Genomic DNA, 17,026 nt, shown 5'->3' with positions numbered 1-17,026 from the left:
TCCACAAGGAAGCATATTAGGTCCGTTACCATTCCTAATTTATGCAAACGACATGTCATCAGCATGTGACTGCAACTTGTTCCTGTTCGCGGACGACTCAGCCCTGCTGGTCTCTGACAGGAGCAGATTGCAGGTTGAAAAAACCCTCAGCTCCGAGCTCGGCAGAATCTGCACCTGGCTCGCCGATAATACATTATCATTACACCTGGGTAAAACAGAGTCCATTCTCTTCGGTTCGAAACATAATCTCAGCAAACCCGACGACTTCTCAGTTGCAGTGGGTGACATTATTGTCACAAGTAAGAAGGAAATTACATACCTAGGATCTATTCTTGAGGCAAACCTCTCCTGTGACAAAATGGCATCCAATGTAATAAAAAAAGTCAATCAAAGAACTAAATTCCTATACCGGATCTCCTCTCTGGTAAACAAAAACACCCTGAAAACTCTGGCAGGAGCACTCATTCAAGGGTACTATGACTATGCTTGCACGTCATGGTACCATAGCACCTCCAAGGCGCTAAAAATAAAACTTCAAACATCGCAAAATAAACTGGTCAGACTACTGCTTGACCTTTCATCTAGAACCCACCTCACCTCTGCCCACTTTGACAACCTAGGATGGCTTAGAGTAGATGACAGAGTACAGCTACTTGCAATGGGCTACAAGATCCACTACACCTCTATGGTACCCATGTACATGTCAAGATTCTTCCCAAAGGTCAAGGAATACCATGATCATAACACCAGAGGGAGCTCCACAAATCATGTGAAACCCAGATTTGGCACAAAAAAGGGGGAATACACGTTTCGCAATTATGCCACATCAAGGTGGAACGCTCTTCCCACAACTGTAAAGGAAAGTAAAACTATACTTACCTTCAAAACCTCTCTTAAAGAGCACCTTCGGGGGAGAGCATTGCAAAACTGGCCCCGGTAATGGTACAAATCTCAACCTGTCGTACAATGGACAGCTTCCCCCCCCCATCTATGTATATACTCGCATTTTAGACTCTGTTACTAACTGTATATCTGTAGACTTGGTATGTCTTAAATGTCCGGTTAGGATGTATTAGAACGAAATCTAAAATGAAAATTGTAAATAAGCAATCTGTATGAAAAAAACCACCTGTATGTAAATTGTAAATAAGCCATCTGTATGTCAAATATGTCTTATATGTCTTAAATGATATGATGAATTGGAAATGGGGGACCCTGATGTAAACAAGACGAAAGTCTTTCTCTGGTCTGCATCCCCTTAACAATTGTATGTTTTGAGCTGCTGTACTGTACCCAATATACAAGCTGTTAATAAACTTTTCAATCAATCAATCAATCAATCAATCAATCAATCAATCAAACCTTCCGCACGGGGGTCTGTGCACACTCTACACGAGCTGTGGCTGTGTCAACAGCCTTATTTAACGGCGTGAGTGTGGAGGACATATGCATGGCGGCGTCTTGGTCAACACCAGGCCCCTTCATAAAGTTTTATCTCTTGGACATGTCTGGCTCCTTTTCATCGTCTGTGCTTGCTGGGGCAACACAGGACTGGTGAGGAGGGAGGGGGGCTGTGGGTCAGTGGGCATCTGACCCCCTCCCCGGGCGTAATGTGCTCTGTCAGCCGCAGCCCTAACTTATCCACGGTTACGACCGAAGGAGAGGTGAGTGAGGCGCAGCGGCTGCTAACCAGAAAGCTGGTCAGAGACAGTGAGATGGAACATTGTTGTTGTGGGACGACAGCGCGTGTATACATCGGGGCTGTGAGAGATATAACGAGGGGTTACGTATGGTAACCCTTGTTATATAAACACAGGCAGAGCCCTCTACTCGGGGGCCCTGTCTGTCCTATGCTGCTTGCTGAAGAGAAGTGTAGGATGACAGTCAGGAGGCGAGGCCTCCTTTTATGCGGTGAGATGTGCGCACATTCAGGAAGGCCCGCCCCGGGGCCGGCTACGTCTATAGAAGTCTCAGTGGATGAATGCTTGCATGATATGATCAAGGGGAGTACCCATAGAGTCCAGTAGAGGGCTCCGCCTGTGTTTATATAACAAGGGTTATCATACGTAACCCCTCGTTTTGGTTGCTTCTCTGGACACTGGCAATAAACCTCTGTTGGTCTGTTTGTGAACGTGGTGATTAACATCAAAGTACAGCAACACTGTGGTGAAGCGACTGCTTTTGAAGTCCAATAAAAAACACAGCGACAATGAATGCTTATCGTGGAATATGAATGAATAGATGGTTATTCAAGAAATGTACTGACAAAATGACAAATAGAATCGCAATGTGCATTTGTTTACAAAAAAACTGTATTTGATCATGAATGATTCAGCTGGCTGCCACAGCATGTGGGCATATCAGAGAGAAATCTGCTGGGAGTTTTGGAACACTCAGCCCTTTTCTGGTTAAAGCCGTTTTTCATGTCATTAAATATGACAAAAACTCTACTGCAAGAGGCAAAAGTATTGAACCAGAATCATCTGATGACTCTGAATCCTACAAGAAAAAAGGCTGTTCAGGAAGTTGAATTAAGCATTTTACTGACTGAAGGATAGTTTTCCATTTGAACATTTATGAACCCCTCATTTAAATAACCTTTTAACTCTGTCACTGTAGTCCCAGTGGCATCATGATAGAGCTACTGCAATCATTAGTATGAGTATTGCTCGTATTCATATAGTGCAACAAACATGACAGTCAATTTCTCAGTTGCTTGTTCATAGAAGGATCTGTTTGGATTGCTGTGATGCCATAACAGTATTTACAAAGGTGTCATCTGTTGTTTAAACATTAATAACCCTTAAAGGAATGTGCCTTCTGACTTCAGTGATCGTCTGACTTAACTCTAGCGCCACCACCATGAGGTTGACATCTGTGGCTTTGTGTGAATTGTCCTGATAAGTATTTGATGCACAAACATTACATTTTGCGCGAGCATTTATCTACTCTCTGGGTGAACTGTCATTACTTTGGTGATCCCCTGATTTTTTATCTGGCACTTTCATCAGGTCCAAATTTGAATGTGTTCAAAACATTAGATCAGGGCTTCTCAAACTCCGGACTAATGTCCGGATCCGGACCACACCCTGTGTCCCATTATAAGAAATACAAAATATTAAAACAAATAAAAAAACGTTCTGATGTAAATTAACGTATATTTTCTTGTGTCTGACGCGTTGTGAGAATGGACGTGCATATATTTACTAGTGTGCGTGAGCGTGACACGCATTGCAGACCGCAAGTTAAAGGGAGGGAATGCTCATGACACGCATTTTTAAATAATTATCATCCGATAAAACAGACCAGTCTCTGCCAGTCTTTTTTTTTTTTTTTAATCCGATGACGTTATCAGTGATTTTAAACTGATTAATTACCGAAATAACATCAACCCTGTGGGCGGCGCCATTTTGACGAGTCACATGACTTATTTTACCGGAAGTGACGTAAACTATGCGTTTGGTGTCGAGGACAAATTGACGGATGTGCTTTGTTCACGTTGTTTACTCTAGTTACTCTCACAATTCTATATAAATATGCCTCATTGTATCGCGAAACATTGCCACAATTCGGATAGGAACAATCCACGGAATGCTCGGTTCCATCTAGGAAGTACGTTCGGAGGCAGTGGCTAGCGAAATGTGCTCGGCCCGAACCGAAAGATCCACAGTTTCCGGACGACTACTCTGAGAGTATGATGAAACATAAAATGGGATTTATTAATCAACCATTACTTAATGGGGATGTAGTGCACTGCCAATGCCAGCCAGCGTAAGCACATTACTCAGCAGACTTTACTTATTGTTTACTACGTAAGGAAGCAGGAATTGCAGGACCCAGAGAGCACGGAGCACAGAGCGGACAGCAGATAACGGAATTGCAGTTTTATTGCTTATAGATTATCAGAACATTTCAAAGGGGACACAGCCACATTGGATATTAACCTATGGATTAACTACATCATCGTTTTAATGCCATTGAAGACCAGACAAAGACCAAGGTAAACCATGTTAGCCTAGCGCATGTTAGTACCTAGCGTCACTTGTTTTGATGTACGTTTTTGTTGATAACGTCGCGAGTTTGTATCTTTCAGTGTTGAAGTGGGCACAGTTAGATTCTGTGTCTTTACGATCATAAACGATGTGTTGGATGTGCAGCTAGGATAAGTAATAAGGAGTGATTTTCGGTGCAGTGATAGGTTAGCATTTTTCGCTCGGGGCTAATTCAGAGGCTTGTGGTGCCGAGAGACGGGAGTCGGAGGCGGGGTATCAAAGTTACAAGCTCTACTTTTATTTAGCATCGGAACACACATGTAAAACTACTTCATGCCCGGGAAGCGAAGACCGGCGGAAACAGGAAGTCCGGCTCACTCAAATGTCCGTGCGGAACAATACCCCAACCCATAGATCCGTGGGTGAATAATGTCAATCACCACACAAGCCCCCCCAGTATTCACCCATAGTCAAAATCCTCGTGCCTGGGAGGAAGTACCACCCGACCCCGGCGCGTACGGACCACAGGGGCCGAGGAGGGCGGGGCCGCAGGCGAGGGCAGGGGCGCCAACGAGGGCATCCCCACAGGGGGCGGGGGGCGGGCCATGGGAGGGCGGCCCCGACGTGGGGGCAGAGCCAACTCCAACGGCCTGGAAATGTCCACGTGAGCAGGCTTAATCCGATCAACGGACACAGTCTCAGGCCTGCCACCAACGTCCACCACCAGGCTCTTGTCCCCGTGACGTATGACCCTGAACGGACCGTCGTAAGGGGGCCGCAGGGGACCGCGGTGGGCGTCGTGGCGAATAAAAACGAAATCGGCCGACCGTAATCCGGGGGACACCCGGAAAGCTGGGTTGCTGTGCTGCGACGTGGGGACGGGCGTGAATGTCCCGGCGGTCTCCAGCAGGGAGGAGCGCTGCCCGGCTGCAGACCAGGGCACAGTGGCGGTGGGAATGAATTCCCCAGGGACCCGTAGCGTCTGACCATAGACGAGCTCCGCCGACGAGGACTGCAGGCCTTCTTTGGGGGCACACCTGAGGCCGAGCATAACCCACGGGAGCTTATCCACCCAGTTGCCGTCTATCAAGCCGGCACGCAGTGACGCCTTCATGGACCGGTGAAAACCGCTCACACAATCCGTTAGCCTGGGGGTGATATGCAGTGGTGCGGTGCAGCTTGACCCCCAAACCCACAGCAACAGCGTTCCACAGCTCCGAGGTGAACTGAGAACCGCGGTCAGAGGAGAGGTCAGACGGGGTCCCGAATCGCGCCACCCACGTGCCGATGAAAGCGCGGGCGACGTCGGAAGCTGATGTCGAGGCGAGGGGAACGGCCTCGGGCCAGCGGGTCGTCCTGTCCACCATCGTAAACAGGTAAGTGAAACCGTGAGAGGGGGGAAGCGGACCTACGAGGTCGACATTGACATGGTCAAACCTCCTCTCAGGAACCGCAAAAAGTTCAAAAGGGGCCCTAGTATGGCGGTGGACTTTGGCACGTTGACAGGCCACGCACGAGTCGACCCAGGACCTCACGTCCTTCTTAAGCCCCTGCCACACGAACTTCTGTGACAACAACTTCACGGACGGCTTCCTACCGGGGTGGGAAAGATTGTGAACCGCCTCAAAAATATGGGCTCAGAACAGTCTCATAATACACACATGCACACAGAAGGATTCACACTTGTATTTCATGATCCGCAAAAGGATTCAAACTTGTATTTCCGGATCCACACTTGTGTTTTTCAATGCATACACAAATGTGTTCCGTTTCATATGCATGTAAATAAAATCCAAACACAGAAAAAAGTTTTACATGTGTATTTTGATCCACACATATTAGTTTTCCGTTTAAAACCGCTGCACCTTCAAACACAAACAGCTTTCTGTGCACGGATCGCTTTGCATTCGTGTGTGGGTTTTTTGAGACTCCCCTGACGCTCACCCGATTCGTACTTGTAATTTCTCTCATCTATAGCCAATCAGATGTCTCCTCCAGTCTAAGCCAATCACATGAGCGCGCCCCCACGTGGGTAGGATTTCTTGCGTTCGTGACGTAGCGCTTCATTTACGCTTTTTGCGCAGTCCGGACTCCGGAGCTGACAGGTCAACTTCAACATGGCGTCTAGCACAAGTGTAAGTTATACGTGTCTCGGCGTGAATGATTAAATATGTTTTAGGTATGAATTATTGTTATGTTAGTGATGTGTTAGCATGGAAGTAATATGGGTGGCATGTAATGCTAGCGTTTGCTGGCAAGTTAGCTATATTATGCTAATAGACTACCTAGGATTATAACCTTACATAGCTAACATTAGCCAAACATTTCTTTAACTTCTTTCATTCTGTTGCTTTGTTTTTTAGGGACAATTTAGACAGAATTAATCCAAAATTTGCTGCTCAAATTATTATTCAAAAATATATTCCATTGTGTTTAATGATGGGGTGGAATTGAACATTAAGAGATGATGTTAAATAGGATTAATCAGTGTTGGTAAACAAACGGTCGAACGTTGAGCACTGTTGGTCATATTTTATCTATCTTTTCTATTCTTTTCCCCCCAGGAATCAGTAAAGCGTGAAATCCTTCAGAGACTTCAAGATCGACTGACATACATCTTGGATAGGACACCTGTTGATCTCGAAGGGCTACAGTTTGCGTGCCGTCAGGCTTTTGTTATATTGAGTGCACTGGGTGACATTGTTGATTTAGGGAATAATATACAGTCTGCACTTGCAGACCTGAATAGCCTTATCCAACAAGAGAGAGATAATCAACAGATATTTGTGACCCTTGAGTTGCAAAAATGTTGTGGACGTGGGCGTCCACGATTGAATGTGTCAGTAGAGGCTCTGACACATCTGGTTGAACTGGGACTGCCATCGAGTTGCATCGCCAGACTCCTGGGTGTGTCTAGAGCAACGCTATTTAGGCGGATGACCGAAAATGACATTTCTATATCTGCTTCATATAGCGGCTGCACTGATGACGAATTGGATTCATTGATCACCACAATAAAAAGTGCAATGCCAGATGCTGGCTACCGTGTAGTCCGAGGTGCTCTACTTGCGAAGGGACACAGAGTGCAATGGGAACGGGTGTATGCATCCATGCATCGTGTGGACAGTGTTGGTGTGCTCGCCAGGATGACCCGGATGGGATGTGTGGTGAGGAGAACATACACAGTTCCTTACCCTAAGTACATGGTGCACATTGACACCAACCACAAGCTCATCAGGTTTGTCTGCATGCTGTCTGTATGTAATCTGTTCATTTTATTATTTTTAATGTCTAGTTGTATATATCTTGTGTATGTAATCATATCATTGTCTATCATTGACAGGTACAACTTTGTTATCTTTGGGGGAATAGATGGCTATTCAAGGAAGGTAAGACTATTCTATTGTCAAGAACCAACAACTGCAAAATGTTGCCGAACATCATGTGATGGTTTTACTTTTCTAAGCTTCAGTTTATTTTCTGTACCAACAGGTGGTGATCTTTAGGTACACAATCTAACCTATAGTTAATTACATATCGCCTCTTACCAAACAGACGATATGGACTTCTAAAGTCACCTTATATTTTAAGTGATTCAGATCAAACAATATGCATTTACTTATTTACTTAATTTCAAAATAAATACTTTGAAGAACTTGTGAAATAATTAAAACACTTATACTAGTAACCGCACAATATATGTCAAGAAGCATGCCTGAGCTATCATGATATTCTGTTATACATTGAATAATTCTGTTGTGCGTTATTCTCTTAATGCTGCACATTGTCATTTGACAGATGCTTCAAGTTAAACTGATTCATCAAGGTACTAATATGTTGTTTTATGTGTAGATTATGTACTTGAAGATAGCAGACAACAACCGGGCTGACACCCACTTGTGTTTCTTCAATGAAGCTGTGAACGAGCACGGGTTTCCTCTGAGGTATTCACATTATTTCATATGTAATCATTAGTGTAATTGCGGACCTTTCCATCAAATTTAGATGTTCCCCTCCAATGGCTGCATCAGTGACGACCACTTTACTTTTGATGGGACTCATTCATTGCAAATATTGTCGTGCTTTACTGTTAGTTCAAAGAGGCAATCTGAACATATAAGTTAAAACAATTGCCATTATAAACGGTACTTTTCTAGGTCACAAAAGTGCTGTCGGACACAGCCATATCAATTGTTAATTCTATGTGAGCCCCTCACATATGACAATATATAAGCGACATGTCAGATTTTTCTATCCCTCAGCTGAGATTCATGTACTGTACAGAAATATGAAAATATAATCTATTCACAAGCTGATGTGAACCATCCCTCATTCAGGTGTGGAAGATAATTCGAGGTTTAATAAAGTGAAAGAGAACTCTTAAGGGTTACAGTTAAGGACCTGTCCAGATATCTCAAATATGTATGTCCAGAGAGAGCCATTTGTGATCACATTATGGATGTAGATCATTATGGAATTGTACCCCTCGTTTTTTGGACCTTCAAATACGTAGATTTTAACTATGCATAATTATTTGATTTATTTTCCAGAGTGAGAGGAGATCATGGTGGAGAAAATGTGGGAGTAGCACAATTAATGTTCTCAGTTCGTGGAACTGACAGTAACAGCTTCATTGCAGGGAAAAGCGTACACAATCAACGGTGAGTTAAACCTAATTATGTAAGCTTATGAGCATATTTCTTCTTCTTAATATTCCCTTTAACAAACCTTCATAAGCACATGTTGAGACCATTCCTTCACAAAGAAGAAAATGACAATTTTCACAGAAATTTACCAGCCACGCAAACATTTGAAAACTCACTTAATGTTATGTTTGTACTCTCCTGTCAAGTCAGTTGATTTTTTTTAAATAAATGCAATTTTCAGTTAGAGACATTGCCATTGATTCAATGACTAGGAAACTTTAAATTGTTCATAGTGAACAGTTTGAATTTTCTTTCAAGTTTAAATTTTTTTTGTGTTTTCTTCTCACAGAATTGAACGCCTCTGGCGTGATGTGTTCATGAGTGTTACGGGTGTCTTTACAACACCCTGCACTCTCTTGAGGAACAACACCTGCTTGACATCAGTAACGTCCTGCACATCTTCTGCTGCCACTACGTTTTCTTGCCACGCATCCAAGCCAACCTGGATGTGTTCAGTGAGGCCTGGGCCAACCATCCCATCAGGACAGAGCAAAATCTGACACCCAATCAGTTGTGGCAGGTGGGCCAGCACCTGAATCCTGTTGCAGATCCTGAGCCTGAGGTAAATTATGAATTTTCAAAACCATCACTATCTCTTGTTTATTATCAATCAATAAAAACCCAAACAGTATAATAAGTTATCTGATTCATAAACTAACTCCCGTTCTTGGATTAAAAAAACCTCTGCTGGGAGCAAGCAAGAACACTTTTCTATAATATTACACTATTACCTTAACATTATTCCACAATCACTCCATTTTTTATTATTATAGAACAATTGCATACCCTCTTTATTTCGCCTGATCACATATTTTGTAATAAGAAGCAGTAATGGCACAGTGCTTGCTTTAATATTTGTACACTCACTTTGTCTTTTTTAGGGTTCACTCATACCAGAGATTCAATGGGAAGAGAGTGGATACACAAATGAGCATCATACCGGGGTCAATGTCCCTACGCTGAACTTCCCTCTCTCAGACCTTGAAATTATGCAACTGCAAGACAACATTGATCCATTGGAAGAATCTGAATGTTTCGGAGTGGACATATATCTCAATACTGTCCAATACATTGAGAATTTAATTGAGCACCGATAGTTGTTACATTTAACAACTATAGTATGATTTGTGTCATGATTTCAGTTATTTGGCAATGATGGAAAGTTAATCATTTTATATTTACATAGCTTATGCTTGATTAAGTTAATCTCAATTGCATGATTAGACATTTTTCTTTTGACTTATAAATTAATGGAAGTGTTTTTAGAGATGCATTTTCAGTCAGGATCAAAAACCGTTTCAGAGCAACAGAATTACATTCATTTTACACTCTGTACAAAATAAAAACATTGTAAAAGAACTATTCGGAGTGTAATGCTTTACTGTTCAAGGGATTGGGCATTGTTACGGCCCGTCCACACAGCGGCGTGCGTTGAAGCTTCCAACGCTTCTGCCCATTCACTTTGAATGGGGTGACGTCACTTTTAGCCGAACTGCATTTTGGAAAGCGACGTGGAGCGTTGCTCGCTTCAAAAGTTGAGCAATGTTCAACTTTTGGCGACTCGGCAGAAGCGTCAGCCAATGAAATCCCATTTATGCAAATCTGCCATTACAAGCGCTAGCCAATCAAACCGTGTGTATGCTGGGAGAGACTACGCAGGTCATTTCCTCATATTCAAAAAAATGGAGGGAAAATTCATTATTTTATATCCAGTTTACTTCGTTTTAACATTGCTATTGCTTTGTATGTCGGGGGCGGGAGATTCATGTGATTGGTTGTTGGTCGCAAAAAATCCCCAAGCTTCAGACACGCCCAACTCCAAGCGTCAACACACGCTGCTGTGTGGACGCTCCGTTAAAGTGTAACAATGATAATGGACAAACAGTCTTTTTCCAAATGTCCTTTATTTATAAAACACGGTAGGTGTACCAACTGTAACCCTGTATCTCACACAGTGTATTGAATAGAGAGGCAAACCCTTCTCCAGAAAAATACAAAACAAACTGAGAGTCAGTGTGTAGCTACACAAGCCCAAAGCCTGAACTGATGGAACTGAGGGCCATCATCAAGTCCTGGTGGAACTTCTCATAAGTTTGGTAGTGGCTTGGGAGCTTCAATTTTAGGAAGCAGGTGAGAGCCACTGGGTATTTTGAAGTAACAACCTCAACTTCAAGGTTTGTTGTGAGCAGCTCCCACCCGACCCAGAACTTCAAGAGGTCACGCAGCACCTTCGGAGATGCTATGGGAGAGAATTTGTTATGTATGCGATACCTCAAATTGCATTATATCAAAACTTAAATTTGAGCAGTAAAACTTGCAGGAATATCAACGGTTAACCCATGCATAGATTTGTATTTGTACACCGATGTGTGTATATTATTTTTCATCAGAACTGCCATCTCTTCAGCTGCACTATAGCTTTAGTAGTCATTAATTAGTGTTACCTTCCTCTATGAATTGCCTCAAAAATCCAGTGACGAGACCGACTTTCTCCAATGGAACGGCGTCGTCCTCGTCCTCATCGCTGTCACTTTTGGGCTGTGGCCAGTGGATGTTCTGGATCACAGTCTATAGGGGATCAAATACAAACGTGTTCTTTGCTAAGATTGAAGCTCATGTTATATGCTACAGAATTATCTTAACATTGTAAAGCATTGATTTAAGATCTACACACCAGTTTAAGAGCCCCACAAATGAAATTGCATGATAGTGTTTGCAAACAAATCCCATGAATAACATAAATCCAATAAAGAAAATGGTACTTACCTGTGAGTTCAGCTCATCATTTTTCTCTCTTGGAAATAATATGGGGTGGACATCTGGCCTATTTGAAACAAGCGGCCAGATTCCCGTTTCTTTAAGGCCTTTGCGAATCTGCTTGATAGGCTGCCTAACACGGTGAAGTACCTACAAGTAAAAGGAACAATCAAACTGAGGCACTAATGGAAAAACACCACAGTAGCAGATACAGGAGGACTTACAAAGCAAACCTACTAATTACCTAAACATTGTATTGTATTGTTTAAATAAAAATGGTACAATATAAAATGATTACTGCATGGGAAAGAAGTTCCTGGAACAGCCAGTCATGATTGGTGGAGGTTGGAACAGGGAGGTCCCAGGACAGGCAAAGATCAGTCACACTGGTGGTTTCTTGAGCAGTAAGTTGTGTATTCTTGAGCTAAAACAGGAGAAAAGAGGACATCATTTAAATGCATGCAAAAGTGGACAAAAAGCCTAAATCTGGAAAAATCAAAATGGGACACAAAAAAGCATTGGAAATCATTTCTAGCTAAACAGCCCAGCCTTGACGCATGAATGGAATCTTTTTCATAATGCACAAGATGACAAGTGTATGTTAGCATTGTGGTGCAGTGGTGTATGACATGTCACTTTTTAACTAGGACACTCACAAAACCAATTGTTTCACTGATGCTGCAGTATCCGTGCTCCCACCAGTCAACAGAGTCACTACAGGCACACTTAGTCCTGAGAAACCAAAACCACCATGCAGGAAGGAATGGCCTATCATCCGACCTGCCATCTCAAACAGGTTGCTTTCCCGAAGCACAGCAGCTGCGGAGGGAACCCGATGTTCCATTTCGCCTTCAAAAAGGCTTGTAAGAGCTGCACAGCCTTAAGAAAAAAGGAGAAATAGTTTAGACACCATGTATTGCTATAACGTAATTTTTAGGTCAAGCTATATTGAGTGTTGGTTCAACTGTGAATATGCATGTTGTAATCTTTGTTGGTTTATTAAGATTTAGCTGCAAGTGGTTATTTCAATTGAAAGACAAATGGGGACATCCATCCATCCATCCATCCATCTTCTCCCGCTTATCCGTGGTCGGGTCGCGGGGGTAGCAGTTCCAGCAGAGAGCCCCAAACTTTCTTTTCCCTGGCGACATCAACCAGCTCTGACTGGGGGGATCCCAAGGCGCTCCCAGGCCAGCGAAGAGATATAATCCCTCCACCTGGTCCTAGGTCTACCCCTTGGTCTCTTCCCAGCTGGACGTGCCTGGAACACCTCCCTAGGGAGGCGCCCAGGTGGCATCCTAACTAGGTGCCCGAACCACCTCAACTGGCTCCTTTCGACGCGAAGGAGGAGCGGCTCAACTCCGAGTCCCTCCCTGATGACCGAACTTCTCACCTTATCCCTAAGGGAGACACCAGCCACCCTGCGGAGAAAACCCATCTCGGCCGCTTGTATCCGCGATCTCGTTCTTTCGGTCATGACCCATCCTTCATGACCATAGGTGAGGGTAGGAACGAAAATGGCCCGGAAGACCGAGAGCTTTGCCTTCTGGCTCAGCTCCCTTTTCGTCACAACGGTGCGGTAAAGCGACTGCAGTACCACTCCCGCTGCTCCGATTCTCCGGCCCATCTCACGCTCCATTGTTCCCTCACTCGAGAACAAGACCCCGAGATACTTGAACTCCTTCACTTGGGGTAAGGACTCATTCCCTACCTGGAGTGGACAGTCCATCGGTTTCCTGCTGAGATCCATGGCCTCAGAGTCACTACAGGCACACTTAGTCCTGAGAAACCAAAACCACCATGCAGGAAGGAATGGCCTATCATCCGACCTGCCATCTCAAACAGGTTGCTTTCCCGAAGCACAGCAGCTGCGGAGGGAACCCGATGTTCCATTTCGCCTTCAAAAAGGCTTGTAAGAGCTGCACAGCCTTAAGAAAAAAGGAGAAATAGTTTAGACACCATGTATTGCTATAACGTAATTTTTAGGTCAAGCTATATTGAGTGTTGGTTCAACTGTGAATATGCATGTTGTAATCTTTGTTGGTTTATTAAGATTTAGCTGCAAGTGGTTATTTCAATTGAAAGACAAATGGGGACATCCCACCTAAATTTATACTGAAGCCGGTCTTCAGTTTCTGCATGGCCATTGACAAAACGTGTCGGTTGACACCTTGGCCGACTGCTGCATCCCCTTGAAAAGACGACCTCATTTAGAAAAGTACAACCAACAAGATGATATTCAACATACACTTACCAAGAGACAACATGAATCATCCTTCAAGCTTTCAATACAATAAATGTAACTAGTTCTTTCTTCCCTGGTCTAAGGGACATGAACTTAATCCTCAACATGCAAGTAAAAACAAACAAAAAGGCAAAATTCGACCCAGATGACAACCTATAATGAAACATGAGAAGTTACACTATTTATTAATACCTCTCAGCCTGCACTTCAATGGAGCTGCCCAGTTAACATTGTTCATTTTAAAGAATGAAATCAATGAACTGTCTGTTTCTTCTTCTGCGTCAAACAAGTCGATTGACAGAAAGAGGCGTGGACATTCATAGTTACGTTCCAGCAGTTCCTCTCTGAACAACTGACATGCCTTCCGGGGGTCCACTTCATTGGCCCATGCTGAAATGTAATTTGAAGGGAAAAAAAGTGGTTGGTACAATAAACTTCATAATATGTCAGCTTCAATTGTAAAATAGTACTTCATTTATTGTCTCATTTAGTAAGCCCTGTATTTTAAAGCAATATATTAAAAGGTAGTAACTTGAAATCAATTATCCTTTCCATATTACTGGATCAAACATGTAACAACATTCATTTTGGTGATCATTGCTATTTAAGTGTTTGTGAGTAGTCACTGTTTCAAACTACACCACAGCAGTAATTGTTCTGAATAAATAACCTGCTGAAACTGTTGCTGGCAATCGTTGAACTGAAGGTCCTGGCATTTCCTCTGTCCTTGTCATACTGGCTGCATCGCTATGATGAGCAGGGTCCATTCTTGGAAAAGACAAAACAAAAAACATACTCACAGGAATGGAAAATAGAGACTAGTGAGCGCCCTTCTTTTTTTACATATTTCTTCTTGCATATCAAACAAAGTAATTTAAATCAGATCCCTAATAAGTATTTCGGCTCTGTTAAGATTTCTACATTTCCTAAAAATGCATTACATGCTCTGATGCAGCTGCTATAGCTGTAACATTACAGCATTTTAAAACACAAAAAAGGAACAAGCACATTCACCAAACGATATCGTTATTAGGTTTGACACTTTGTATATGTTGTTCACCTCTCTCAAAACATGTCTATCGTCCATCTTTTGCTTGAACAAGTCAAAACGTCTTACCCTTCACCACATGTGCTTGCATGAAATGAGAGGACATCAATTGGGTAAGATTCAAGACATATAGGGCAAACCTGTAAAAAACATAAACAAATGTCAATACCTTTAAAACATATCACATTATTATAAGAGGTTTTATGTTTAATAATTCTCTCTCAGATAAGTGATACAGGAAACATAATTCTATGATAAAAAAATGAGTACATAGACAGTGTGCAAAAAGTCTGTTTGGTGAAATGTGTTATACCCTACCTATATACACACCTGCAATCATGCTGTCATTATTTACTGAAAACAATAAGGCTTTTATACTAAATTGCAAAGTAACTTTAACAGGATCAGCATCAACTACCTCTGACAATTCTCCCATCCCTGTGTTAGGTGGATTTGGCTGCTCAATCACTTAATCAAGAGAAGTCCCAGATTCACTCTCCTAAAAAACAAAAAAGGTACAGAGAATTGGTTCTATAGACTTTGAAACAGTCATTTGAGCAAACTAAAACATTACATATTTATTTGAGAAATTAGAGAAACGTTTTAATAACAGCTTACAGTCAATATGTCATTACATTCCTCCACATGTAAAGGCAACAGCTGCAAAGGCATTTGACTGCCACATGTTATGCAGGTTGACTGTGGCATCTTTGCAAACTCTGCCGAGTCATAGGGTAGTGGTTCGGTAGAAAGTTGCTCCTGTAGTGGAATTACAAACACAATGTTTTTTCCGTTGTTGGACGCTGTTTTGAGGAGCCTTGTGGAGTACCCCTCGGAGTCAGTAGGAATTATGGACAGCTTTCGACGTCCACTACCACCTATTTTAAAATCTAAATATGAACAACACAAGTGTGCTTTAAAACCACCTGACAGTACATACATTAATATTAGGGATATACGTTACACTTTGTCAGGCAAACTTTAGTACTGTTTTATACAACTTGAAGAAGTGATATGAATGGTAATTCAAAGTAGGGCAACAGAAAACACATATGTGGGGCTTCTGAGTGTGAAAAACACAACACAGCATTTTCACCAATGGAGATGAGAACAATATTACCTGCTGACTTGAAAAACATCCAGCCTCCTTTTAATGTTTTCAGTTTTGGAAATTCTTCCTCAACCGAAGCCATAGTCTTTAAAACAAAGTGAAATAACATACAATATTCAGCAAGTGATTCACATTTTAAATCATTGAGAAATCTTTAATACTGTCTGTTTATATGATTACCTCACTGTGCAATAAGTTGTCCGGTAGATTTAGCATCCTCTTTCCAAGGCCAGCATAGGCAAGTGGTAGCTCTTCCGAGCCCTTAGGTGTAAACTGACTGGGTCCCGAAAGGACATATATGTGAAAGTCTGTCCGTTTGACGATGCAAGGAGCCGGGGTGGGAAATCGTCTTTTGCCTCTTGGCTGATCAGTACTGAACATACTTGGGAATTGCCTGATGTGGGAATGACAAAAGGATCTGTGAGACTAGACATTGTTATATCATTTGCAAATCATTGGCTTGCGTTGATGGTTTTGTTAACATAGGTTGAACAAATTGTATGAATAAAAAGCGAAATCATAGTTAATATTCTGTCGATACAAAAACAATCTTGACACTTAGCTTTATCTTACCAAAATATTTGTTTTGAAAACATTAATATATTGTGTTTGGGACGTTTCAAGGCAAGGGGTTGTTAAAGGTTTTAAAAGCAGTAATGGAGGATACATACTATGGACAAATGTTTTAAAACATTAACTCAACATTACATTAGAGCAGTGGTTCTCAAACTTTTTCGGTCAGGCCCCCCCTTTGGAGAAAAAAAAAAGTCGGGCCCCCCCAACACAAATAGTCAGGCTCAGTGGCGGCGCCAGAGATTTATTTTGGGGGTGCTGTGGGGTAGCTTGACCTTTCATAGAGCGTGCTCAAACATTTAGGGTTTCCCATTAATGTACCGGTCGCTACAGTGGAATTTTCTACTGCAACACTCCCCACGCACATACACTATGTACCCGCGACTGTTACAATGAAGGCTCGATATCAAGTCTCGGCATATAGATGTAAGCAGGGGTAAAGTGCTATTTTTATAGGTGGTGTGTGGACCTCACATAGGGGGGTCCGGGGGCATGCTCCCCCGGGAAGATTTTTAAATATTGAAGTTGAAAGCATCAATCTGGTGCACTTTGAGAGCAAAATGAAGAGATCTATGGATACATCTCTCAACACCC

At 42.6% G+C, this 17,026-nt stretch overlaps 2 protein-coding genes across 2 annotated transcripts; one reads left to right on the top strand and one right to left on the bottom strand.

The window, feature by feature from the left end:
- The first annotated feature begins 3,955 nt into the window (after positions 1 to 3,955).
- LOC117543477 lies at positions 3,956 to 9,198 on the top strand. The gene is made up of 6 exons (XM_034211814.1): positions 3,956 to 4,000; positions 6,967 to 7,230; positions 7,336 to 7,381; positions 7,845 to 7,936; positions 8,543 to 8,653; positions 8,988 to 9,198. Exons 1-6 carry the CDS (start codon positions 3,972 to 3,974, stop codon positions 9,196 to 9,198), a joined length of 753 nt encoding a protein of 250 aa, XP_034067705.1. The 5' UTR covers positions 3,956 to 3,971.
- A 1,385-nt stretch (positions 9,199 to 10,583) lies between these two features.
- Positions 10,584 to 15,213, bottom strand: LOC117543476. The gene is made up of 11 exons (XM_034211813.1): positions 15,167 to 15,213; positions 14,818 to 14,888; positions 14,371 to 14,468; positions 13,893 to 14,090; positions 13,560 to 13,646; positions 13,209 to 13,383; positions 12,112 to 12,187; positions 11,754 to 11,879; positions 11,465 to 11,605; positions 11,143 to 11,266; positions 10,584 to 10,937 (listed from the first exon to the last, which is right to left on the bottom strand). The coding sequence occupies exons 1-11, from the start codon at positions 15,182 to 15,184 to the stop codon at positions 10,720 to 10,722; spliced, it is 1,332 nt and encodes a 443-aa protein (XP_034067704.1). The 5' UTR covers positions 15,185 to 15,213; the 3' UTR covers positions 10,584 to 10,719.
- Positions 15,214 to 17,026: the final 1,813 nt, after the last annotated feature.

This window comes from Gymnodraco acuticeps, unplaced genomic scaffold, assembly GCF_902827175.1.
Source record: "Gymnodraco acuticeps unplaced genomic scaffold, fGymAcu1.1, whole genome shotgun sequence".
Taxonomy (NCBI): Eukaryota; Metazoa; Chordata; class Actinopteri; order Perciformes; family Bathydraconidae; genus Gymnodraco; species Gymnodraco acuticeps.
This window is presented reverse-complemented; position numbering and strand designations above follow the sequence as displayed.